Source organism: Pocillopora verrucosa, chromosome 6, assembly GCF_036669915.1.
Source record: "Pocillopora verrucosa isolate sample1 chromosome 6, ASM3666991v2, whole genome shotgun sequence".
In the NCBI taxonomy this organism is placed as follows: Eukaryota; Metazoa; Cnidaria; class Anthozoa; order Scleractinia; family Pocilloporidae; genus Pocillopora; species Pocillopora verrucosa.
The window spans coordinates 21,755,264-21,780,212 of record NC_089317.1 but is presented as its reverse complement, the minus strand read 5'-3'; the positions used below and the strand labels follow the sequence as shown (position 1 = coordinate 21,780,212).

The following is a 24,949-nucleotide window of genomic DNA, read 5'->3' as shown; positions in this document are numbered from 1 at the left end:
GCAGTGATGAAAGCTTTGAACCATTCTCAAAGTACAGAGCGGCGGGACTCGTAGAGACCTAGCGTGGGGAAGGTTCACGCTAGGGAATAAGACCAATAAGCATACTCATATGTGAGTACATGCGGTGACAGCAAAAGTGAGACGCACACTCATGCGCACAAAGAGGATCAGACGCACGCGTTGGATTCCGAAGCAAGCGGTAAACTGCGGTACCGCGACTCATGCCGACTCGCGACGGTATCGCGACTCGTTAACCTAGGTATGGAAAGGGCTCCACGCTGGGAAAGAAAAATCATACGCGCAATCATAGGGGCCAATACATGTGCACATGCGTACCGTGCGTACATGCGTGCTTGCCCATACGTACGTACCGCATATACGCACGTACGGCTATGAGCATGAGTACGCATATGAGGTTTCCCACGGGAGCCTTCCCACGAGGGTCGCTACGAGTCGCCGCGAATACCGTCACGCGTCGCGGTACCGTGGTTTGGCCGCATGTACGTACGGACGATGGCATGTACACATGTGCGCATATGCGCATGTACGCACATATGAGTACGTAGTATTTATGAGTGTTTTCCCAGCGTGGAGCCTTCCAACGAATAGGTTGTTCCTGCGAGTCGTGATATCGCAGTGTACCGCTTGCTTCCTGACCCATTTAAAAAAACGAACCTCTTTGTGCGTCTCACTTGTGCTGCCACGACCGCACACAATTATGGGTCAAAACAGAATATACAAATTTTTTTTTGACAAAATTGGCGTCGATTTTGAATCTTTTCCGACCACTTGCGCTGAGTTCAGCGGTGTCAGGAATGTGAAGAAAGAAAAGTTCAATCGAAATCGAAAAAAAAAAAACAAAAATCTGGGTAGGAAGCCCAGCATACGTTACTGTGTGTACATGTACATACGTACATACTTTACTGGTATAGTAGGTAAAGGCTAGCCAGGGGCTGATGTGGACAGCCTAATGTCTACGGAATGCAGCTAAAACATACCTAAGTGTACTATTATTAAATCGGATCAACATGTACCATACTAAAAATATTAAAAATCTTGATTCTTAAAGGCCTACGGACTAAACTTCGGATATTCAGCTAAAGCTATCCAGGTGTTCTATTATAAAATTTGTTCAAAATAACAATACTGAAGATATTTACAATCTTGATTCTTATGGGATTAAAATTACAATGCTAAAAATATTAAGGGAGTGGGAACGTTGCGAGAGGTAAGGGTAAGTGCCAAGCTACTGAGCCTCTGTATCTTAAGGAATTTCTGCCAATGTCCAGGTTGTATTTGGGTAGAACAAAGTGATTACTATTTCTGACGTTACAGTGTGGCTTGGCAATACTAAAGAGGTTTGCTATTTTATCTGGGGTAATATTCCTATTTACTTTGTAGATTAAGATGAGAAGCTTCTTTTCATATTGGTTTGATAATGACTCCATCCAGTACTTTCTGAACCAAGCTAAAGAATTCAACCATCTTTACCGTCTTCAAAGTACAAGGACAGGGAGGGGGAGTTCCATAGGCAATTGTCACTGCCCTCTGATGTAAAACTCCGATCCACGCCCTTTAAGTTAGAAGTGCATATATATAATACTTGAACGACACAGAATACATCTTAGATTTATTCTCTAAAAATCGTAGCCAAAAGGGTACGATCAAATGAAAAACAGAGGTGGAAATTTGAATTTCCAACACTTTAACCTATAATATAAATAATTTTGTTTTATCTTCGTAGTTTAATCAGAGTACGTTTCTTTCTGAGAAAAAACTCCAAACATTACACACTCCAACAAGAAACGTAACAGTTACGGCAGTCACCTAAAAAACAATCGGAAAGAGAAACAATTGTCAGCTTTTTATTTTCTTTTTTTCTCCAACACGCGACATCATCGAGCGGCATGAGGTGACCTGAACCCACCTGAGCTATTACTGTGTGATTTTTCCAAAACATCTTTAGTTGGATTCTCACAATCCCAAATGCACACGGTAAGAAAGATTCATTATTGTTTTCTGGAGCATCTCGGCATCTGAAATGTAAGCGAAATTTTACTACCAGGGAATGAAGTAATTGCGCGTTATGTTCTACAACGTTTTATGGTGCACGCAGTAAGAACAGGTGCAAAGCGTGGACGTGAGGTGCGTTAGTGCGCAACACGGGCGCCAAGCGCAGGAAAAACTCAGCAGAGCGCCACGTACAGGAAACAAAGCTCGAGCGCCAAGCGTGGGAAAACATAGCACGAGCGCCAAGCGCGAAAAAAACACAGCATGGGCGCCAAGCGAGAAAAACACAGCATGGGCGCCAAGCGAGAAAAACACAGCATGGGCGCCAAGCGAGAAAAACACAGCATGGGCGCCGAGCGAGAAAAAAACACAGCATGGGCGCCAAGCGAGAAAAACACAGCATGGGCGCCAAGCACGGGAAAACACAGTCGAGCGCCGAGTGCGGGGAAACACAGCACGAGCCCCAAGCACGGAAAACTGAGCACGAGCGTCAAACGCAGAAAAACATAACACAAGTGCCAAGTGCGGAAAAACACAGTACAGTCTCCAAGCGCGAGGAAAGAGTGAGATTTAGTCATTACTTGCAGTTTTACGAACGATGTTTGAGAAGGTAGCTAAAGTTTTTAAATACGCTGAACAGACAAACAGCCATAACGAAAAAAAGATTAAATTGCTCTGACACGATTCCGTTAGTCAAGTTAAGTTAGTTTAGAGTTAAGAAACTCACTTTTCGTAAAGTGACGCAGCAAAGGTAAGGTTTCCTGTAGGATATCCTCTTCATTGACACTATTCCAGTGGATCCATTCAAAGAGTAGTTATATTCAACCATATAAGCTAAGTTGTAAACCGCCTATAATTTAAGACAAACAACGAAAATTCTTAATTAAAAATGCTATATATTAACATACTTCGTTATCGTGCTCCTTTTTTCCTATCTACTATCGCACTACTACGCCACGTTCGGATCAGCACTTTCTTCCGTTTTTTTCCTTACCAGAAGCCATAGGAAGAATCGGGCTTACGTCGTGTATTAAAGCAGTGTATGGCACCATTCCGTGTCCAAAATATGAGTGGGACGTAAAAATAAACTCAATAGAGATTTATTTATCGACAATATTTGTCAACTCAGCCGTGTAGCCAATCGATCCCAAACGACACATGTGTTACAAGAATACGAGACTGACAAACGTGACTCCTTACGTCATACACCACAATTACCAAAACCAATATCGCCGTTATTTTTGCGCTTTCAAGAGACCCAGAATGACGTCACAGGTTACAGTGCGCTGACGAAGATTGGTTAAAAAAATGAAAAGAGAGCGTCTTCGGGTGTAAACCGAGGACGAACGATAAAGAACGAGAGTGAACGATGAAAACCTTTAAAAGTCCTCGGTGCGAGGATGGATGAAGTTTACCTGTGGCAGATCGTTTTTCGACGCCGCCTCTGCATACATTTCAGCAGCAAATGTGATATTTTGAGGAACAGTTTTGCCATACCAATGATTATCTCCCACTTTAATCATAGCTTTAAGGGAACAATTTAAAAAAATTGCATTTAATTAAAGCTCATTGCATCATTTTTTATTTTTGCTTTGTCAATATAAAATATGGAGTGAGGAGAAAGTTCCAGCAAATGATCAAAAAATAATCGTTCCTCACCAAACACCCAGCCCATAGCCGCTGATCGGTTATAGTAATGCCATGTGCAGTCCACCGCGGTCGCATCGTTCAGCTCATCCTGATTTTCTTCACATAACATTGCAGCATTGTAGAGAGGTACTTCCATTCCAACCTCGGCGGCTAAAATAAAGTAAACGAGCGACTGGTACCTAGAACACCGAAATCAAGAGGCCAATATTTAATCAATAAACCATTTCTTTCATCTCGTACCTAGATCCTCCGCGTAACTGAGATCCCTTGCCACTGCTTAGCCTTGGCAGGTCTGGGTACGAGACAAACATTTGTTTAATCAACACTTTTATCAAAATTTCCCAAGAGTTTGATAGATCATCATACAACCAAAGTTTTCACAACAGCCAATCGTAACAAAGGAAAATGTCGAAAGGAGCCAATGAGGGATCGAATTAAATACGTGCCGAGGGCAGTAAGTTTTAAGTTTCCACCTTATCGGTTAGGAGATAAATGCGTAAAAATGCTGTAAAATTTTACTTTGGAAAAGAAAATTGTGCTTAGCTGCCCCAACAACAAAAAGATCCACATCAAACATCACGTGAGTAAAAGCCCAACTAGCAGAACTTGTGGAACGGGACTCGAACCTAAGACCTCTGGATTACGCACTCACAATTCGTCCAAGCTGCCTTCCAGCTGGAGAGGGTTTTAAGACTAATCAAACGGCAAAGTTGAAAAAAAAATTTTAAAAATTTTATTATAACTCGCCGTACATGTTCCCCTGGTAATATGCTTCTAAGCCCCGCCTCATTAACCGTCCAAGCTCAGGATTCTGTTCGGCTACAAATCGAAGATAACTGCAAAAGGAGAAGCAGTGATAAACGGAATGAATATCGAAAAAAAAATTGCGTTAACTGAAACATGTCCCACTCTACTAAGCTACTTACACAACTCCCATTGGACAGTTCCGTTCAACATACAGGCCACTACTGACCCCTTCCCCCACGGTAAGACACGACCCTGGGTGACCCTTAGTAGCAGCCTCAAACCAATACTTGAATGCCTCTTTCTGCCAAAGAAAATGAAAAAAGAAAAAAGAAACCAGAATGAGACTACATTACGTATCTCGACGTCTTTGTTGATACGCCAGCTTGAGATAAAGACCGCTGGGGAGGCGCACCTCCCAGAAATAGGGGTGCGGGGATGTGCCACCAGATGGGCTGGCATTTTCACGGCTGGATTGACTATGATGGGGTTGCATTTCCAATCTACTTACTAGAATGGGGTCGCACATTTTCCAGATTTTTGGGCTTAAATGTGTCTGTTCATTTTCGGATGACCTGCTTAAAAGGCTTTATAAGGTATACGCAAAACGGGATGTGATTAAGTTAGGATCGCGAATATTACGTTTAACTAAAAGTGTTTAAGATGGTGTCTATAATTGGCCACAGAATACACTTTGATGGGGTAAAGGTTCTAAGAGGCCAGCGGCACGTATCAGAAAAAAAAAATCAATCCAAGTATTCCCCCCCTGGAAAGAACGATATCAATACACTATCCGAAAAATACTTGACGGGAGAAGACAAACCCAGAGGTTGCCTCTTGGAAACAAAACCAAATTCTCTAAACTAATGAAGAAAAAGTAAAAGTTGGAGGGGGGGGGGGGGGAGGACTACGGATTGGATCTTGAGAGTGGATGAATCCTCGTGCCCAGCTCTCCCTTCCGTTCTCCATACCTTATCAGGAGGATGTCCTTCCACCCAGCCGTTGTCATATGACACAGCTAAGTTGGTTAGCCCATCTCTGTCTCCCTTTGCAGCTGCTCTTCTAAAGTAATCCGCTGCTCCGCTGTAGTTCTGACGCGTGTTCACCTCGTAAAAACCCAAGGCGTTTAAAGCAGGTGGAAAGTCCTACTCCAAACCAAATAAAAAATAATTTCGTTTTCCGACAAAATAATATATTTCCAGTAAGAATGTGTTTGAAAAAATATTATGGGCTGGTGAATTGGACAGAAACGATGTTGCGCAGCATAACGTCATGTGAATCACAAAGCTGTGACGTAAAACCTAACAAGGAGGTGTGGAAATTGGAAACATTTTTCTAACTGGACGACCGACTTAGCATGATTTCCTGGTGGTAACGCACCACTGTTAGCAGACACCACATGGGCTAGTAAACCAAGAGTCAAAAATGCGTTTGTACCTGTTCTGCAGACATTTGAAACAGCTTGATGGCTTCAGTTTCGTTCTGTTCCACACCATGGCCCTTTAAAAAGAAGTACAAAAATCAACTCACTGCGCTTTAACGCCTTAGATTTAAAGAAATACTCGGTTACAAAAGAGAAACTTACGATAACGTGTTGAAACAAACTCAACATTACATTGGTTTTCCTTCATGACATTGCGCAATCTCTTTAAGATTAAAACTGAGAATCTGGTCTTAGTTTGTTTATTTCTTACCCTTAATAGGGACACACCCAAGTTATAGAGTCCCTCTGGGTCTCCTTTATCGGCTCCCATCTGATAATACTTCACTGCTCGGTTCAAATCTCTCTGCAAACCACGTTTACCATAATAATACATCTCCGCAAGCACGTTCTAAAATGACAAGTGGATTTTTAACACCGTTGCAACGGTTTTTTTTGTCAGAGGTAATGTATCGAAACCTACATGTATAATCGGGATTACTCGGAAATACTTGGGTCTTCCTCAAGACGATTTTCCACAAAAGGTATTGGCATAACCTTGGAGATGTTGGACGGATATGGCAAATTCGTCTTGAATAAACGAAGTGAAAGTGCTAGCAAGCGGACTCTCGGAAAGCAGAAACGAAAAGCGTCCGTTATTGAAGCTTGCCGCTCGCGTGAACGAATAAATGCAAACTTTCTGTGGGAGTTTTAAAAACAGGAGGTCCCGTAGAGCACTCTAGAACTTACATATACATTCGTCATTGACCAATCAAGAACGAGATATTTCGTCGAGTATATCGTTGAAGAAGATAATGTATTCACACCAAGTTCTAATGCACCAAACTAACATTAGTACCTCAGATTTTCGAGGAAAACAAACAATATGGAAAGCTTTAAAGACAACGAGAGGAAAGGGGAGTTCTATTTCAGGGAATTAACCTTTATAAAGCTCTGCCAACATTCTCCAATGGACAAAAAATAACATGTTCATTTGTTTATTATTAAGAAACGCACCTGAGCATCTGTCAAGCCATGCAAAGCCTGATGGGTAAGCCACTGGAACATGTCAGATTCATTGCCTTTGTGATTGGCTAATTCGTCATAATCATCCAGGCGGACTGCTTCCGAGTGGGTCTAGGAATAAAAACAAGTCAACAACATGACCTGTGAAGTCATCGTGCAATTCTAATCGTCACTAATTGATGAATTGGTCAAGTCTGGGTAAAACGAAGAAATATGGACGATGGTGTAATAACTTTATTTCGTCTGCGTTTCTTCGCCCGCGGGAAAGTATGAAACCTTATGCGAGAGGTCTGCAAGGGGTCTGGGACAGATAATCACGTTAGTGCCAGACCCACAGCAAACCTCTCAACGACTCGTCTGAAATCTTGCCGCAGACGGAGAAACGCGCGTCTTGTAGGAGGGCCTCCTCGCGAGCTAAGCTTCGTTGCATTTAACTCACATTTATTTCCTGATGTTCCTGCAAGAGTTTATCTGTGGTCATAGCTGCTGCCTTGTAGTATCCTGAAAGGAAATCACACCTCAAATCAGGTCATGTCCAAGAAAGTAACAACTTGGTAGTTCTGAAAAAATTATCCATACTTATCGTGAACCAAAATGCTTGTCGAATATTATGGTTTTGACTTACTTCGCCTCGTGATTGGTCAAGAAACTTGCGCCAAGTACTTAACCGATCATATGCAAAACAAAAACTAATGACTACTTCGACACTAACTCGCGTTTTCCTCGCTTAGAGCCACTTACATGTATTCAATCTGAGTTCTCATCTGCTTCCTGCCATCTTTTTGTTATTTACAGCTCAAGTTACTTTTGTTCTGGATTAAAAAAAACATGAAACCCGACCACAGTGCGCTCTAATTGGGAATGAACTAGTACGTTTAAAGGACATCTAAGAAGGCACAGATACCTTTCTTCCTTGATATACTTCTGTTTATTGAACAATGGTTTTGTTCCACATTGTCATACCTATAGCTATATCACAGTCTCGGTGTAATCCATCGGCTCCTATAAAGTGTCTGTAAGCTAAAGCCATTTGACTAAGGGCGTGGTCTTTAGCCGCTCCAAGCATCAAATACTTCCATCCCTGCAGTAATTGAAATAACGAACCAATCTTACTCCATATGACATTTCGAGCATTAGCCCTTCATCAGAGCGAATGGCTAAGCTGTGCAAAATGACAAAAGATGGATGATGGTGTAATAGCTTCGTTGCAATTAACGATTCGCTCTGACGAAGGTCAAACGCTCGAAACGTTAGCTAAAGAAACTCTTTACGGCGGCAAATTTATATTATCAACTCAGTTGAGAAAACCAATCATATTGTCATACTACCCCAATGACACAGCAACACAGTTTCTTTAGAAATTTACTCTCGTTACTCTTTGTGATGCGAGTATCTATAGAGGTAATTCCATACGACCCGTTTGATTCAAACCCTGGCGCTTTTCACCGCGCCATTCCTACTCCCCCTCATCAGGTTTGAAAACGCTTTGTTCTGTTTTCATCTCTTATTAATTTGTTGTTATTCCCAGGCCCCTTGCGCTCGGTCAATCCTGTGCCCTATCTCGAACTGTGACGTCGCAAAGCCACCATTTCCCAGGCCTCACAATGACAACGTGGTAAGAGAGAAAGCCTAACATGTGGGATATGCAATAGTTGAAAGAATGAAGAGGTACAGTGCAAAATGTTGTTACCAGACCCATTTCACTGAGATGACACCATAACATAGGCTAAGTATACACAAACAACGTTTAGTCTAAGTACATAGAAAAGTAACATGTGACAGGCCATGAAAACAACACCTTAATGTTATAATCCATTCTCTTGTGGTATTCATACCTCGATTTCATGTTGAGGTACACCTAGCCCAACCAAATTCATTATTCCCATCATGTACTGTGACTTGATGTGTCCCATACAGCTGGACACTCTGAAAATGGCCAATGCCTCATTTGCTTTTGTTACATCATCAACCTGAAGATTGAAAGAAAGCATGTAGTCGTCAACTATAACTGAATTTTAACACAGAGGTTTGCACTGAGCCAAATGTTAGTGGGTCAGGTCAGATCTTGTTAGAATTGCCAAATAGCATTTTTCACCAATTTCCAAGGGAAGACAAAGAGTTTCAAGAAAACAACCTACCAGTTTTTCATTTGCCAGCTGATATAGGAATTCTGCCATAGATATCAAGTCATTGTGATGGTGTCTCATGGCTTCACGAATAATGGCATCCACCTCTGGGGTCTCCCCTGATAAAGGAACTTTGCTTTGGATGTTTCTGTTTGAGATTGGCATAAGATCCATCAGGGATCTACGTTTGGCTGCACAGTTTTCTGGACAAATACAAAAAAACTATTTTATTCATAGTGAGAGTACATAAAAAGTGGATCAGTGGTTGGTATCCTGATCTTGTTATTGAAAGACACAGGTTCAAGGCTGGTTACTTTGATAAATTCCTTAGCCAGATTTTTCTCTCACGGTAAACACTGAGGTCAAACATCTGCAAATGTGCACTGTTTTTGATGACTGGGTGACACTCTTTCAGGATGTCAGAACCAAGTTGTCTTAAAAGTGTTGAGTTATAGACAATCATGCGAGCAAGTAAATTGCAACGTTTAAAAACAAAAGAACTTTTTTTATGGTTAAAAAAAGTGGTAAACCAACGTGAAATCTGCAACAATTAAATAAGCTTTGTGTACAAAACATCTTGATTTTTCCTTTCCCTATTCGTGTTGCCCTTTTACAAATTTATGTAAACAGTTCAGTTCTTCTTGGTTTATTTAGTGTGACAGCAGCTGTTTCAGCAGCTGGGAAAATTGATCCCATTGCATATGTCCTACATTTGATCTCTGTGTTGACTCAAAACGGGAGAGTAAATGGGTATCAGTAATCTTTAAAAATTGCTGGAAAGTAACATGTGACTTACATGTACACTGTCTGAGAGGCAAAGAATTACTTGTTGTTACCTCATGCTACAGATATTAGGATAGGCTCCCACAGCCACATGTATCCTAATCTTTTTTACTCTGTTCTAATTGCTCTACAGTTTTCCACTCTTCATTACATGTTAAATATACATAGGTAAGACCACTGGGTACTGTGGAGAATCTTGCATGATTATGTAAAAGTAAGATCAAGATTAACTGGGTCTAGCTTTATTCAAATCATCATTCCAACTATAGTACTAGCAAAAGTAAATATTTAGAACATGGGGTCTCTAACTTCAAATTATCATCAAAGTCAACATCAGCTTACCATTTTCTACTGATTCTTTCTCAATGTCCTCTAATACAGATTCATGTAAGTTGACAATCCTTTCACCACATGCAACTGAGTGATCTGTAAGGGCTGAAATTTGAATCATAATTTAAATCAATTTTTTCTCTACTTCCTTTGTTGGTGTAAATGAGGAGTGCAAGTGACTAAAGGCAATGAAAATGATGAAAAGTTAAGATTCACAAAGTAATAATGGAAAATTCAGTTTACCCATGCGGAACATGATATGATCCTTAGGGGGAGAGAAGACCTGAAACAAGAAATTTAAAAAAAGAACTTTCTCCAAGATAACTGTCATAAATCAATTACTGGCTAAGTTTATCAAATTCCTTCACTCCTCATCAGTTATACAAAGTATTTGCATTGGCTGAATTTCAATATCTATAAAAAGTGATATGTTATTACCTGGTTTGGAAATAGGAGGTGACGCCTATATATACGTGTGTGTCCAATGATTCCTTGGAGGGTTTGGGATCCCTCAGTGCCACCAAGCACCCAAAATCCTTCAGTGTCTTTGTAATTAAATGACCCATAAGGAAACCTAGGCAACAACATGTTGCATTACATTATTGACCCTTTACACCATAACATAAATTAATTGCAAATAAAAACTTAATTTTTTTCTCTATAACTCACTCTTTGTGGATAGCATTCTCCTCTTTCTCTAACACATGGCCATTGCGGTGTCTGGTTGAAACATATATAGTTTTATCATCAACTGACATCACAATCTGAACCCACTTCTTGAGAGGCAACCGACTGTTGATGACAAATGCATAACCAAGATCAGGTGTGTATTGTACCTGAATATGAAGAAGTCCTGTAAGGAAAAAGGAAAATGATTACCTCAACTTACAGGCCAGATGGCCCATCCTGCAAGAGCTTTTAAAACACCATGACTTACAAGGGTGACTAAAATTTATATAAGACAACCTGAAAGCAAGCCACCTAGCCACTATAATGTTTGCACATATACAGATTTTTGACCATACTGTCCTCCTGGACAGGACACCAGTCCAATCCAAGGTCATCCTCATTTTTTCAGGTTATTTTCAATCAACAGGCTTGCGCCACCTGTTTATATATTTCTGAGTGGAAAGAGGCTCCATGGAAGTGAAGTGTCTTGCCAAAGAACACATAACAGCAACCACATCAGCTTTCAAGCACATAAACCACTAAGTCAGGGCATGCACCAGCATCTCCCCTCCCCCCCCCTTCTAATATTCTTAGGATATAAAGACCCATAACTAACACAAACAGTAAAATCATCCTATATATGAGTCACTTACCACTTGACGTTATACTCAATAATGGAGTCAAAAGAGATGTACTTCTGTGATTTAAAATTCCACAAAGACCATCAAGACATGGCTCAAATATGAAAATCCATGTTGAAATGGTAAATCTATGAAGGAAATCAATGTCTTGTAAATCTGGATCACACATGACAAACTTTCAACAAGACAAATTAGTTATAGACTAAGTAAGAGGACCAGATGGGGAAATATTTGGCGCCTTGTCATACTACATGAAACAAGTGCAGTGGGGTCCCTTCCCAAGAGCCAAACATTTTCCCATCCAGCCTGACTAACTTTAAGTCAATAAGCATCTTATCAGGTAATTTAGTGTTAACAACTAGGTTGAAAACGTAAATTGGCCTCCATAAAGAGTAAAAAGTATGACAAGGAGCTGACACTTGAAACATCAGCTTTTTTACTCTTTACGGCGGCCAATTTATGTTTTCAACCCAGTTGTTAACACTTAATTACTTGCTACACTCTCCCACCAATGCAGCACCACAGTTTATTTAGAAACTTACCCCCTTTATTCATCAAGCATCTTATCACATTGCCAGCATTCTCACAGGAAATGATGTTTTTAATAAAAATGCGTGAAGCGGCACTAGTCATATGATAAAAATGATAATTAAATAACACACACTACTATCACCTTGGTTTTGTTCTGCTGTGTGCCTCAGCCAGTTCTTCCCTAGGCCATGCAAGTGGTGGAAGAATTCTAGGACAAAGCAAAGTTAGGCATGTAAGAAAAAAAAGTAAAGCCTTTATACAGGCCCAAGAGGCCCATGGGGCCAGCACTTAACTCTGGTTTCCTAAGCATGAAGTGGCTAGGAGTATTGCTACTCTCCCCTGGAGGGGATGCTAGTCCATTGCAGGGTTACCCCCAGCACATTTGCTAGTACCCATTTGTACATCTGGGTGAAGAGAAGCACTGTGAGAGTAAAGTGTCTTGCCTAAGAACACACACAATGACCCCAGCCAGGGCTCGAACCCAGACCACTCGATCCAGAGTCGAGCGCACCATAAGGCCACCGTGCCTCCACAAAGGCATGGTAGGTATGATGATAATAATGATGATAATCATAAATTAAGTGACATTCTTTTCCCAATTTGCAAGTTGAAAATTAGCAAGGATATACCTTTTAACTCCTGTCTCTTTGCCAGTTAGTGCAACGGGAAAAGTTAACAAGTCAACAATATCTGTAAAACCATTATGAGATAAAAATAAACTTAAGTATACATTGCAATCAATGATGATATGGAAAGAGAAAAGGGGGGTTGAAATTTAAAGGCAATAGGACACGTACCTTTAAGATGCATACATTTCTCAATCTTCCACTGCTTGTGTCTCATCAAATGTTCCCAAGGCCATGAAAAACTGAAGCCTGGTTTTTGAGGTCTTCTCCACGGAGAGGTTAGAGGCAATACTAGAAAATCCCCAGCTAACACGGGCTTTGAATCTAATCCACCAGGTAGAAGATCAAGCAAAGTTATTGTCACATGAATCTGCTCAACGTAAAGATCTGGAAATATATTCAGAGCTCTGTTTTCAAAATACATCAATGAATCTCGGAGTGTAACCCGCACTCGTAATTTTTGCGTTTTTTCTGAACGATGCAGTACCATAAGAGTGTATTTGAACTCATTACGCTCTTCGCCCTCTATTCCGATTGATATGATTTCTACAGACAAAAGCCTTGCTTCTTTGGTCCTGTAAAGGAGAACAATGTCAAACTCTGCTTCTGCATGGGAAGGCGCGGCAATTATCTCCACAAAATCATAGTACACCTTCATTCGTTCATGAAAGTCTGAAGGAATATCCAGTGTAACTCCAGGCTGTGCTCGTTTAGCCTTGTTTGAGATAATGAGCTGAAATAAACAGGAAATAAACAGAAGAACGTCCACGCTTGCCATTTTCTGGCGATTGTCTGCCACAACATCTGACGTACGTTTTCGTTCCGGTGCTTGGAAACCAGACTTTGATAAGAAGAATTTAAGTAACGATCAGTTTTTCGGTGAGGATTTCACACCATTCCTGGTACCATAACGGCTGAAATGGGACCGTAGTTTTGATAACATTTAATAAGGATCACGGACAGACGAAATAATGCCAAATTGTGCAGTTAACAGTCAGGCGCTACTCCTGCAAGGACTCGGTGCAAGTTTAATGCACAAGACTCAAATCGCGTTTGAAAACCTTGATTGTATCTTACAGTGCTGGATATCCGAAAAGTTTTAAAGAAATAGAGTTCCGATTAAAAATAATATACGTATATAGATTTATTCATTGGCAAAATTATCTAATATCGAAGTTCATACCCGGTCTCAACATGTCACGGTTAGTGACTTGTAACGCGAGCCTAAAATAACGCAATCTTACCGTAACGTTACTAGGGTTTCAGAGAGTAATTCGTTTCCCATCGCAGAACTGCTAGGGGATAACTTGCGTGCATCTCGGAAAATATGACACATAAAAACTTCATTTTAAATTTATATTAATCTACGATCGGGTTCTCGATAGCTGGTCTAGAATAAATGATTTGTTTTGGTTGAAAAACAGAAACGAACAAAATTAGCCAATAAATCGGATTAACAGCACTCGTACAGTTTTGTTACTTTAAAATACTGTTTCTTGGATGAATCGATACTACAGAAATTTTTCACCTGCGTCCTTGAAAAATCATTAAGAAATTCCCAATCATTTTCCAAGAGGCTGTTTTTTTTCTTTTTTGTATTAAGGTTAAATAACAATACTTTAACACCTCAGAAACATCCTCAATTTTATCTTTAAGCGCTATAACTCAAAAACGAGTATCATAAGCCTGTTTTTTGTAATTAAATTGGGTTCAGCAGGTAAATAGCCGTCTTTTTTCAATTTTCTCCTATTCTGTACTACAGGTTCAGAGCTATCTCACCCTTTCGAAAATTTAAGGTGGCTCTGAACTTGAAGTACAGGGGGTCTTTTTTAGAGATCTACAAAAGATGAATCTTGACATGTTGACGGCAATTCAGCGGTAGAAACGGGGGACAACAAAGTTATTTTTTGCTACGAGACAGGCAATTAAAGCATAAATTAAGGTTGTTTCGACGAGGTTGTAATATTTCAATGTTACCCTTTAATGTCACAAAGAATGGTTACAATTGTTGAGGAAATGTTTTGACTTTTTTCGATGCCATTTCAAAGAAACAAACTTAAAAATGAATCAGTCCATCAAATAATTGGTGTTTAAAAAGGAAAAGTTTACTGGGTGCCTTTTGTCGCAAAGCTTTAATATCGCGGTATCTTTTTTATCAGTCAAAATGTATTTTGGCAATAAACGAAGCAAATGAACGGAAGTGGTGGTGATCCAAAAGTTAAGAGGATATTCATGATATGATCTGTCTATTTCAGTGATCACATCTCCAATAAGACTAAATATTGACAAAACTCTAGGTAACTTGCCCTCACGTGAAAAATTTTAGGGTCCAATTTTCATAACAATCTTTGAATCATTCTCTTAGAGGAGAACGTTTTTGACAACTCTTAAGTCACGTAATAATATATTTTTAAAATTCTTCTGAAAACAGGTCTATTTAACGAGTCGAATACACCGAGGAAAAATATCTGACCGAGAAGACACTATGGCATTAGAAACTGGATTTCATTTGAAAGAAAACGTTTTCATATTTTAGATTGAAATCACTTCTGATTCTTGGATACAGTACCGGATGTTTTCGAATCTTATTAATACACAGTCGCTTAAGTCCTCGAGTTTAAACTGTCGAAGTCGGTTTTTTTTTCCAATCACAAAACATCAACAGATCCTCAAGCGGCACGGAAGAACTTGAGTTGGAAAGCATGAAATGGAGAAAAAGGAATTATACACAATTACAATAAAAACCCCTTGATATTGCACCGAAAAAGATTGATAAATAGTCGGGGTCCAATCATAAATTAAAAAAGCTCTTTAAAATTAAAAAATTACCGACAACATAATGAGAAAGTAACAGATGTTGATGGTTCATAAGTATTGAGACCTCACTCAAACCATTAAAGAGAGTATACAAACGTGTTGTATCTTTGTTGTTAGAAGGGGTAATTTGCACTATTTACCCCGCTGAACAAAATATCAAATTTTATTTCGGAAAATACTTATGCATCAGTAAGCTAACCAGTTCAAAATCTACTTTTTATTCCCTATAATCATTCCATATCTCGCCTGATGCTTTAAGTGTTACCGTAGTTTTCCTGTTTGTATTATCTGTTTCCAATTCGTCAATCAATAAAGCGACAAAATTCGGGCAGTATTAACCACTCAGAAGTCGGTTTTCACTTACTTCGTCTATTGTAATATATCGCGCAAGGAATGAATGAATTATGGGTCAAACAAAATACAGGTGCTTTGCTTAAGCAAATATTTCTCAGTTATTAACTACAAGCGCCAGTATTCGGTAACTCGGTCACTTTCAGTTTTTCCTCAGTAATGCGCTGAAAACGCAAGGGGTGAGATCTGACACCAGTTTTTTTGAGGGGCTGAAGGATGTTAAAGAAAGGTAGGTAACCCATCTCATTAAAATGTGCTGAAATATTTCAGAAAATTTGTTTAAAATGACGAAATTACACTTTGAGGTGACAGAGAGCTATTCTTCCAGTTACAGATCTTTAGCCTATATAGATTATAGCCTATAGCAGGCCGATACATCACAAAAATTGCAATAGGGCAAGAAAAGTGAAGGCAAGCGGAGAGACGTAGTCATGTTTATCAGTTACTACATTGATTTCGGGAACTCAGAGTCAACCGTTTATTGAAATTTTTATTTTAAAGAGTGTGAGGTCGTTTCCTTTTCTTTTTTTTTTGATGAACATTTTGGTGAACAAGCTCTTTAGGTAAAATTAGAGAGGCCTGCTGACAAAAACCAAAGCATAGGAAAAGATATGAAAAAAATTCAGGAAAACTGCTTTCGCTGTGAAAAGGTTCTTCAGAAATAGTCGGAAACCTTTATTTTAATAAACCTGCTGAAGTCACCAGCCGACAGCGAATGCCACTCAAAGAGGAAAGTCAGTTGAAATGTTAAATAAAAATTTGTCATATTTCCAACTTTTAAAAATCAACAGAAATGCAGTTTCCGAATAAAGGTTGCCATTCTTTATGTTTCTGTTTTCTCCTTTTGTAAGAAAGAATAATTTAACGTGATTTTCGATCCGGTTTCTTTACGACAGCGGGAAACTAATGTTTTGAAGTTGCCACGGTACCAACCAAGGAATTTTTTTGCCTTTCCTAAAAAGCGACGTGGCTACACGGCTTGAAAAAGTACAGTCGATCAGAAATCGATCCTTTAAAGTCCACGTTTCAATGCTGTAGCATTAATCAGTCTACATCATGTCAGGCGAAAGGAAGTAATTCCATACGGGACATCTGGAGCAAATACTATTTCTGTTCAGTCTCGATTTTAATAACCAAACAAAAAGTTGCAAGCGCACGAAATTAAAAAAACTGCATGGGTGCTAACTGCCTAAGCGACCTCATATTTCACCTGTAATTACTCCATTGAGTGGAGTTGAAACACACTGTTTCCTTTTTTTGTCGTGAAAACATTTGATTCACACGGAAAAATTTCTAGTTCCTGTTTTTATCCAATCGACAAAATTTTGACTTTACAAACGTGAAATAATATCCTGCGTATTATGATTAAAAATGTGACAGTACATACAATCTATTGGGGGAAAATGACACGCAAATGATAAAGCTTAGCAGTGTAAGTTATCATTTAAGTTACCAAGGCATACATTACGTGAGGGCAAACTAATCGTCACTTAGCAATTCGCACGATAAGGTACCCTTAATAATTTAGTATAAAGACAAGAAAAATGGTATTCATCGGTGTTTTTTACTGCAAAGTCAATAATCAGTATTTTCAGGGTTGAGCTGGATACTTGCAATCTCACGTGATCAACAAGTACATTCAATCTATCAGGTACTTAAATGAGAGGGAATGAAATGATATGATCCTACATCGAAAATGTACCATGAAAATTTCGCATGCGAAAGAATTGTATCGGGGAAATAACCAGGATTACTCTACCAGTCTTCAGAATATGATATCGTCATTTTGTGTGGTGAGAATATCAAATTTATCTCCACATGAGGAGATATCAATGTCACCATGGGGATAAGTGACTGTGTTTTTAGGGAGAGCTTTTTTATTTTACTAATATCACCCAAAATAAATTCGTTATTTTTGACAGAAAATTTTTTTCTCTAAAGGGAATGTGCTTTGTCTGAATGTGCAGGGAATAACTTTTCGGAAACGCATCCTCTACCAAGGGTGAATGTATTTGGTTTACTTTAAATGAACTGTTAAGTTCGCATATTTTATCGATAACTGTCTAATAAACTGGACATTGCATGACCGTTGGGAGATGCGAATTTTATCGTCAGGGATCGTTAACCAGTGACCGGTATGAAATAAAGATAAATTTTGTATCCCATTGCATGTCATAAAGCACCTTCTAATAACGTCTACCACTAATTTTCTTTGGATGTCGCCTTCACAGACAGCGTCAATCACCAAATTTCATTACCAAAGCAACATGTCGAGGAACATGTCGTGGAATATTTTCCTTCTCTTGTGTGGTTTGTAAAACGATTCATGCACCGGGTCTTCCGGTCCATTGCCTCACATTATTTTTTAAAACCAATTTTTTCTTCATCAATCATCTTGTTTAATTTTTGTATGTTCTGATTAGTAAAAATATGTTTAATACATGACTTTAATTCGTATTCGTTGGCTGAGTTTGTCCATACGGTGCTGTGGTCTCGTTTATTTATCACAACAATTTCATGGGCTCCCTTTTAACAACCTTGGATTCCAATTTGAAACCACAAGCAAGAAAATCCCAACCATTTAGATTTAACGAAACTTTACCGTTGAAGACACAATAAAAGAGCTTTAATTTGAGACTTGATAATGAATTCAAAACTTATGCACTCTCTTTTATCAACAATTTTTTTTATCGCGTGGCAGTTGTGTTCTAATGATGAGTCAATGTCGATCCTGTTCAAACAAAGGTGACCTTTTCCTGAACGAGAAGAACAGTACCACACTTGTGTGTCCATTATGGGGGGCACTTTTTCTTTGCACTCTTTCCCCAAGTAAACAGTTTCTATCCTGTGTTTGTAATTTATTTACACCTCTATGGGGAGTGAAATATCTTGTCTTATGCTAATTGGAAACATTAACGCCAATTTTCCTTTTTTACAGAAGGCTGGCGTCACTGAACTGCTTATTCAGCCGTCAGCCCTATTTCAGTGATCCTCTGGTTTGACGGATCTTAGTTGTTCACAGTCGCCAGTTTAACAAGAGAGCACGCACCCCTGTGGACAGAAAAAGGATGAACGTGACTCATATAGGCCAGCTGAATGCAACTCCATCACCATCTCCAATGATGAGGAACGACGTTGAAGTTTACGTACAAGTCGTTGTGCTGGTCATTATTTGCATCGGCAGCGTGTTTGGGAACGTCTTCGTTATAGGAATTGTGATCTTCGATCACAAACTCCACAAGCCCACGTATTATTTCATCAGTAGTTTGGCGTCCGCAGATTTCCTTGTCGGGGCGATTTACATCCCATTTTACATCATGGCATCGCTCGCTCAGAATTGGTATATTTCCCTCACTTGGTGCAAATGGCATGCAACTTTCATTTCAGTGAGTATCAACGCCTCTTTGGTTACGTTGTCTTTTGTCAGCGTGGATCGCTATCTCGCCATAACCGATCCTTTAAGGTAAGAAACAACTGCAAAGATATATACAAAACCGGGAAAAAAAACCCTTAATTAACCTCGACCTCTCCCGTACTCTCTACTCAAAACTCGCAATCAAAATTTCAACAATGGTTTACAACACGGTTAGCACTTGACTAAGCAATGGCGTCTTGTTTATATTATCTTAGTTCAAGTTCCTGAGCACCTCGGTTTTATTTACAAAACCCATTCACCAAGTGTTATGTATAGTTGTTGATACTGGCAAAGAGCGGCCGACAATATCCAAATTATGTTTGAATAAAATTACATGTTGATGAATTCCAAAAGCGGGAAAACGAGTATTCAGTAAGTCAAAGCAGCTCATTTTAACCTCCGCATCAGACTAGAAGGCGCCATTGAGTTAAAATACGAACAAGAAAGAAGAGTTCATTTCCTGGACCTTTGTGCCCCTGGTACATCTTGAGATTTGATCAGTAAACTATCGTTAATTCAAGATGCGGACCAAAAAAAGCTAACATGTAATTATGAATGAAGAATCTTTGTAAATTATTCTGCTCTGCACAGGGTTTTTCATAAGCGATATTTTAAAAGCAAAATTTTATGGGTCTTCACCAGATTACGACTGAATCAATCTGGATACTAGTGTATGGGATTTAGACACGAAAAAAAACATTTGCAAGGCGGAAAAAGGCTTTGATAACAAAGATGGTGTATGTTTGATTAAGCCATAGTTGAAAATGGTTTACAAAAAACAATTAAAAAAGTTAATAGCAAGACTAGAAAAGTAACTAAAGAAAAGACTAAGAAAGACTAAATAAATAAACTCGCAAAAAAATTCTAAATGAAATTTTACAGTTCCGTATTAGATTCAATATCAAGGGTTTTTTTAAGAGATATATGAAAATGACGAACGTAAGCCTAAAATTGACAACCTTTTCATTAAAAACGGAAATGAATTTATCAGTCCTACCAAATTAAGAGATGTAGACTTCTTTGAATAATTAAAATCGCTTGAATTTTCAAAGCTTTCTTTCTGAAGATCGTTAATTTACATGTCGTAATGAACATTAAAAAAAGATACAATTAGCGATCCCTTGAGACAAAAGCAACTGTTTTGATGATTTACAGAGCAGGAGAAACTAAAAACTTCTTACTTAATTTAATTCGATACCGCAGAGTTTACTTTCGATTACATCTAATGATATTGAGTTTTGAAAGATTTTTCCCTCGTTATATAAGAGGTAGGCTAATGAAAACATCTGCGACAAAATGAATCTGCAGAATTGATGAAAAACCACATCCCGTTAACAACATTTCCAACCACTGCATAGAACGTATTTACATTCATTTATTGGCCTGGTTTCTAGGCTGATCACCAGGGTATATCACTATGAGTCTAATTATTTCATAATCCGCCAGATGGAATCTGTTCTCCTTTTTCCACAATGCAATGTTTAGGAAACACAATCAGGCAGCTACATACAGAGTTGCAATTGTTTTCAAATTCACATAATTTAAAGCAATATCTCAAAAGAAAACTATGCTCCATCAAAATGGTTCCTAAAAACAGATGGGGTTTTCCCACCCTACTGAACAGGCATCATGTTTTTTCGTTTAAAGGCAAGCGGACGCAAGCGCGAGGCGAACGTGAAGGGCGAGAGTCGCGTTCCTTTTCGCGCTCCCTCTCACGCGTGAATATGTTTTCGTGTTTGCCTTGCGTGTAGGTCCGTTTGACTAACTTGTATATTCCTAAGCCGGCTACCCAAATCAAATTCTGTTTCAAGAGCACTCCAACCTTTCAAAACGATATAATCAGTTTTAAAGCCCTTCGAAAACTTGAATATAAAATCGGCGTATTTTAAAACACGGTGTTTAAAACGAATTGCCATAGACAAATTCTGCGGCAAGGAAAATTAGTTTTCCTGATGGTAAAATTTAGAGTAAATTTGACTAATCAAATTTCATCTTGTAGAAATTCGCATCATAATGTTTGCGTCATATTAGACCTCAAGTTCTCTTAATGGGCAAATTCGTATGACGCATTATTACATTCAGTATGCCGGAAACAGTTAATGAAAAGTTGTCTGTGTAAAAGAGTAATTGTCAGTCAGGGTAATGTAGTATTATCAACTGAGTTGATAACGTAAATTGGCCACCGTAAAGAGTTTAAAAGCTAACATTTCGAACGTTAGCCCTTTGTCATTAGCTCTGACCAAGGGCTAACGCTCGAAATGTCAGCTTTTAAACTCTTTTAAACTCGGTGGCCAATTTGCGTTGATAATACTATGTTACTCTGTTGTACTCCCTCACCGACGCAGCACAACAGTTTCTTTAGAAACTTACCCTCCTCTAATTGTCACTTGGTCATGCTGACTGTGGAGATAACTCCATGTCTGCTTTGGGCTTCTTTCGTGTTTAGATCAACAGGGAAAGACGTTTTCTTTGACAGCTATCTTACATCTGCTTGTTAATTTGCATTGGTCAGTGTCTTATGATGAGCGAATTTAACAATGGTTGTATCGGAAGGAAATTGAAAGAAAGCTGAGAGGCTCATTGACTTATTGTATTACTTCAAGTGGACTAGAGTTGGCCCTAAAATCGATTGTTTTGCGGTTGTCAAATAAAATCATTCATATAGCCTGCAAATAGAAGGTGTTTTCAGCACGAAACTACGAGTTCAAAGAAGCCCTCATCTGATTAACTGTACAACAGCAGAAAATGAATCATTCGAACTCTCCGAGGATTGAAAATGCAATTGAATGCAAACACATTTTCTTTAAGTCATCTGTACAGCTATCTGTACCTTGTTCTTACAGAAGCTTCATTATCGCAGCAGTTGTTATCAATTTAGTGGCCAGTCCTTTGACCGTTCTGTTGAACGCCATAGTAATGGTGGCCGTGAAAACCAAGAAACGACTACAAACTCTCCCTAACATCTTGTTGGCAGGTATGGCGCTGACAGATCTTATTTCTGGTCTCATCACCCAACCCTTTTACATAACCGTGACTATTTACCTTGTGAAAGAAAAAACTTTTGGCGGAATTTGTGACATTAATTTGGCTTTTAGCATTTCCTATTTCCTTACATTCTGGACTTCGGTGGTACATTTGTTTTTAATCAGCGGAGAGCGTTACCTCGCCATGAAATACACTTTTTGTTATTACCGCTTCATCACCAAAGGTCGTCTATTGGTAGCGTGTGCTGTGCCGTGGATTACCTCAGCACTTCTCTTTTACACTTTCACACAATCAGCAAAGTGTTTTTACATTCTGGTAGCATCTATCATTTTCACGACGATTTTACTCCACAGACTTGTTTACAAAGAAGCCAAACGGCATGAGGAAAAAATTTCGTTGGAACAAGTTACGATAGAAGCCAGGACCAAATTTCAAGGGGAGAAGAAAGCCCTCAAAGTAACATCGATCATTTTCGTCGCAATATTTCTTTGTTGCGTTTTGCCAGTTGCTGTCAGGACCATAACATGGAACGTTTTGAGCAGGCATTTTTCGAGCGATACAAAAACATTCTTTCGTCAGGCTAGCATGTTGCTGTCGTTTACCAACTCGCTGGTCAACCCTGTTATTTATACAGTACGAAAGAGAGAGTTTCGATTTGCTTTTAGGGAGTTGCTTCTAGCAAAATGTTTTAAGGATACTGTGGACGTGAAAAGGAGCTTCAGTGTATTTCGTTTAAGAAAAAGTATCGTAAACCCAGAAGATCAACGGGGAGATGAAACAACCACCACAACCAAAGAACGAGGCTCGCACTGAAGAGTTAACAAAAAAAGGAAACATACGCTTAAAAGCCTTGAAATTATCACTCGAAGGCAGTTATGAACTGAAGTGGAAACAGTTTTTTTTAGGTTTTGGAAAATATTTTTCGGTTGGTGTCTTTTTTTAAGGTGATGGCAAGACAGACAAACCACAAAATGAACATCACATCTCCGCTGAGAAATAGGTACCTGATAGGTATACGTATGTGCTGCAACAGGAAGTTACTTTTTTGCGGTTCTATTCGTGATCAAGTAATATTGTTGATTGTCCTGATTTATTTCCTACAGCAACTGAACACTGTTCGCTAACTGATGTAGTGAACGGCAAGAATATTAAGTACGATACTTTTAAGACTATTTTTAAAAGAACGTGTCGTGACACGAAAGAAGCGTGGTGGAAATGGTTGATGCATACAGAATTCCAAATAAAATATGGTCTCTGACGACAATGTTTAGTAGGAAATCAGGTGTTTCTCTGAAAGACTAGTTGTATCAAATTAATTATACTCTGAAACCCTCCTTTAAATTTGCAAGACAAAAGAAAACGATATCGCAGATCAACTTGTGATTACAGGGTAATATATTTAGTGTTTTTGCGGCACACTTCTCTCTACATATTTTTTCGTAAGTTTATAGCCTTGAAAAGCTGTAACTAGAAACCTTCTGGTTGGTTGCCGTTTGTAATTAAATTAACACGCGAGTGAAATGTTTACATTTTGGTGAATTAACCTGTGCCTGTGCCTGTGAATGTTAAACTTTTACTAACTATGGGCTTTCAGTAAAAAAAGAGTCACTTTTCAGAATACATATTATCCCTCTACGCCCTAACATCAGTAGGCATATTCTTCACTCTGTTTTCTGTTCATCTCCTGAGGTGCTGACATAGAGAAAGTGTGTAACAACCAAGGGCTTCTTTAATTCGTGACCACTTCCCTTATTCTCGTAACCTTAAGCATTCAGGGGTGATTTTCAGGGAGAAATAAGATACTAATAAATCTTGGGGGTTGAAGGGTTAAAGCATTGCCATAACTTGATTGCGATCATTTTACCTTCTAGGTACCAGACTATTCTAACCACGATCCGCTCAGTCGTGCTGCTTCTTTTGGGTTGGGTCCATTCCATTTTCTGGGCATTTGCACCGCAGTTCGGTTGGGGCGAGGTTGTTTATCAGCCCAAGACCTCCACCTGCCGTCCAAACTGGGGCGCAAAGGGTCTGGCGAATAGGGTGTATACTCTCGGCCTGGCATTGTTGCCATTTGGTGCTCCAGTGATCTGCATGATATACTGTTACTGTAGAATCTTCTTTGTGGCTAGGTACCACGTGAGAGAGATTAAAAAGAACTCAGTGAATACGCCAGGCTCCAACACGATTGGCCAAAGAGCCATGGAAACCAAGGCTATGAAGACGCTGCTAATTGTTCTTGGAGCCTTTGTCGTTTCCTGGCTTCCATACACAGTATTGTCGATGGCCAATATGATTTCCAAAGGATCTTGGGAATTCTCGAGCAGTATTCTGAACGCAGTGCTCACCATTACGCTCCTAAATGGTTGTGTGAACCCAGTGATCTACGCTATTCGAGACAAGAGGTTTTGCAAAGGAATGAAACGTATGCTATGTCCGCTGGCGCGAAAAGACTCTCAAGACTTCAACAGCTATCTGTCCAGTAGGAGAGATACAACGAAAGAAACGAAAGCGGAGAATTTCGAAATGGGAAACATCAACTTTGCTCAAGAAAGTTGAAATGACAGACGAATAAGGAAATCCCATATATAGAGAGATAAACGAAAAAAGCATCCTATGAATCTTCGTCTTTGTTCCGCTATTAACAAGAACAAAAGCACAGTATTCTTGGAAATTCCTAAATTGTACTGGTTTTCCTTTTCCTATCTTCCTCAATGGCGGATAAGAAAACTCGCGCCGTCCGCTCAACCAGTCAAGATGCAAATCTGAAAGCAATAATGACTTGGACTCTCATTTTCCCGCGCTTTAGGACGTTTGCACGTGTTTAC

General features: G+C 39.2%; 2 protein-coding genes across 3 annotated transcripts; one reads left to right on the top strand and one right to left on the bottom strand.

Annotated features, from left to right (window-relative positions):
- Positions 1-1,420: 1,420 nt before the first annotated feature.
- Positions 1,421-13,602, bottom strand: LOC131776359 (protein sel-1 homolog 3). Its single transcript, XM_059092528.2, is given in 25 exon segments — positions 1,421-1,827; positions 1,928-2,036; positions 2,738-2,774; positions 2,777-2,809; positions 2,812-2,860; positions 3,426-3,535; positions 3,670-3,839; positions 4,413-4,496; positions 4,587-4,708; positions 5,376-5,549; positions 5,842-5,904; positions 6,099-6,236; positions 6,842-6,961; positions 7,290-7,351; positions 7,814-7,931; positions 8,686-8,820; positions 8,989-9,179; positions 10,102-10,194; positions 10,333-10,372; positions 10,528-10,663; positions 10,759-10,942; positions 11,412-11,527; positions 12,073-12,138; positions 12,560-12,620; positions 12,728-13,602. Coding segments are annotated over 25 exon segments (3,096 nt in total). The 5' UTR covers positions 13,335-13,602; the 3' UTR covers positions 1,421-1,749.
- A 2,128-nt stretch (positions 13,603-15,730) lies between these two features.
- Positions 15,731-24,940, top strand: LOC131776326 (trace amine-associated receptor 9-like). 2 transcript variants are annotated; one of them, XM_059092491.2, is made up of 3 exons: positions 15,731-15,953; positions 18,663-19,187; positions 23,996-24,940. In XM_059092491.2, the coding sequence occupies exons 2-3, from the start codon at positions 18,793-18,795 to the stop codon at positions 24,678-24,680; spliced, it is 1,080 nt and encodes a 359-aa protein (XP_058948474.2). In that variant the 5' UTR covers positions 15,731-15,953; positions 18,663-18,792; the 3' UTR covers positions 24,681-24,940. The 2 variants fall into 2 exon arrangements, with proteins under 2 accessions (XP_058948474.2, XP_066024294.1); XM_066168197.1 differs by lacking the exon at positions 15,731-15,953 and adding an exon at positions 18,489-18,553.
- The last annotated feature ends 9 nt before the right edge of the window (positions 24,941-24,949 follow it).

Excerpts from the sequence above, each read along its gene's own strand:
- LOC131776326 (XM_059092491.2), top strand. The coding sequence starts at position 18,793 with ATGAACGTGACTCATATAGGCCAGCTGAATGCAACTCCATCACCATCT. Across the intron at positions 19,188-23,995 it reads GCCATAACCGATCCTTTAAG|GTACCAGACTATTCTAACCA; the intron begins GTAAGAAACAAC and ends TTTACCTTCTAG.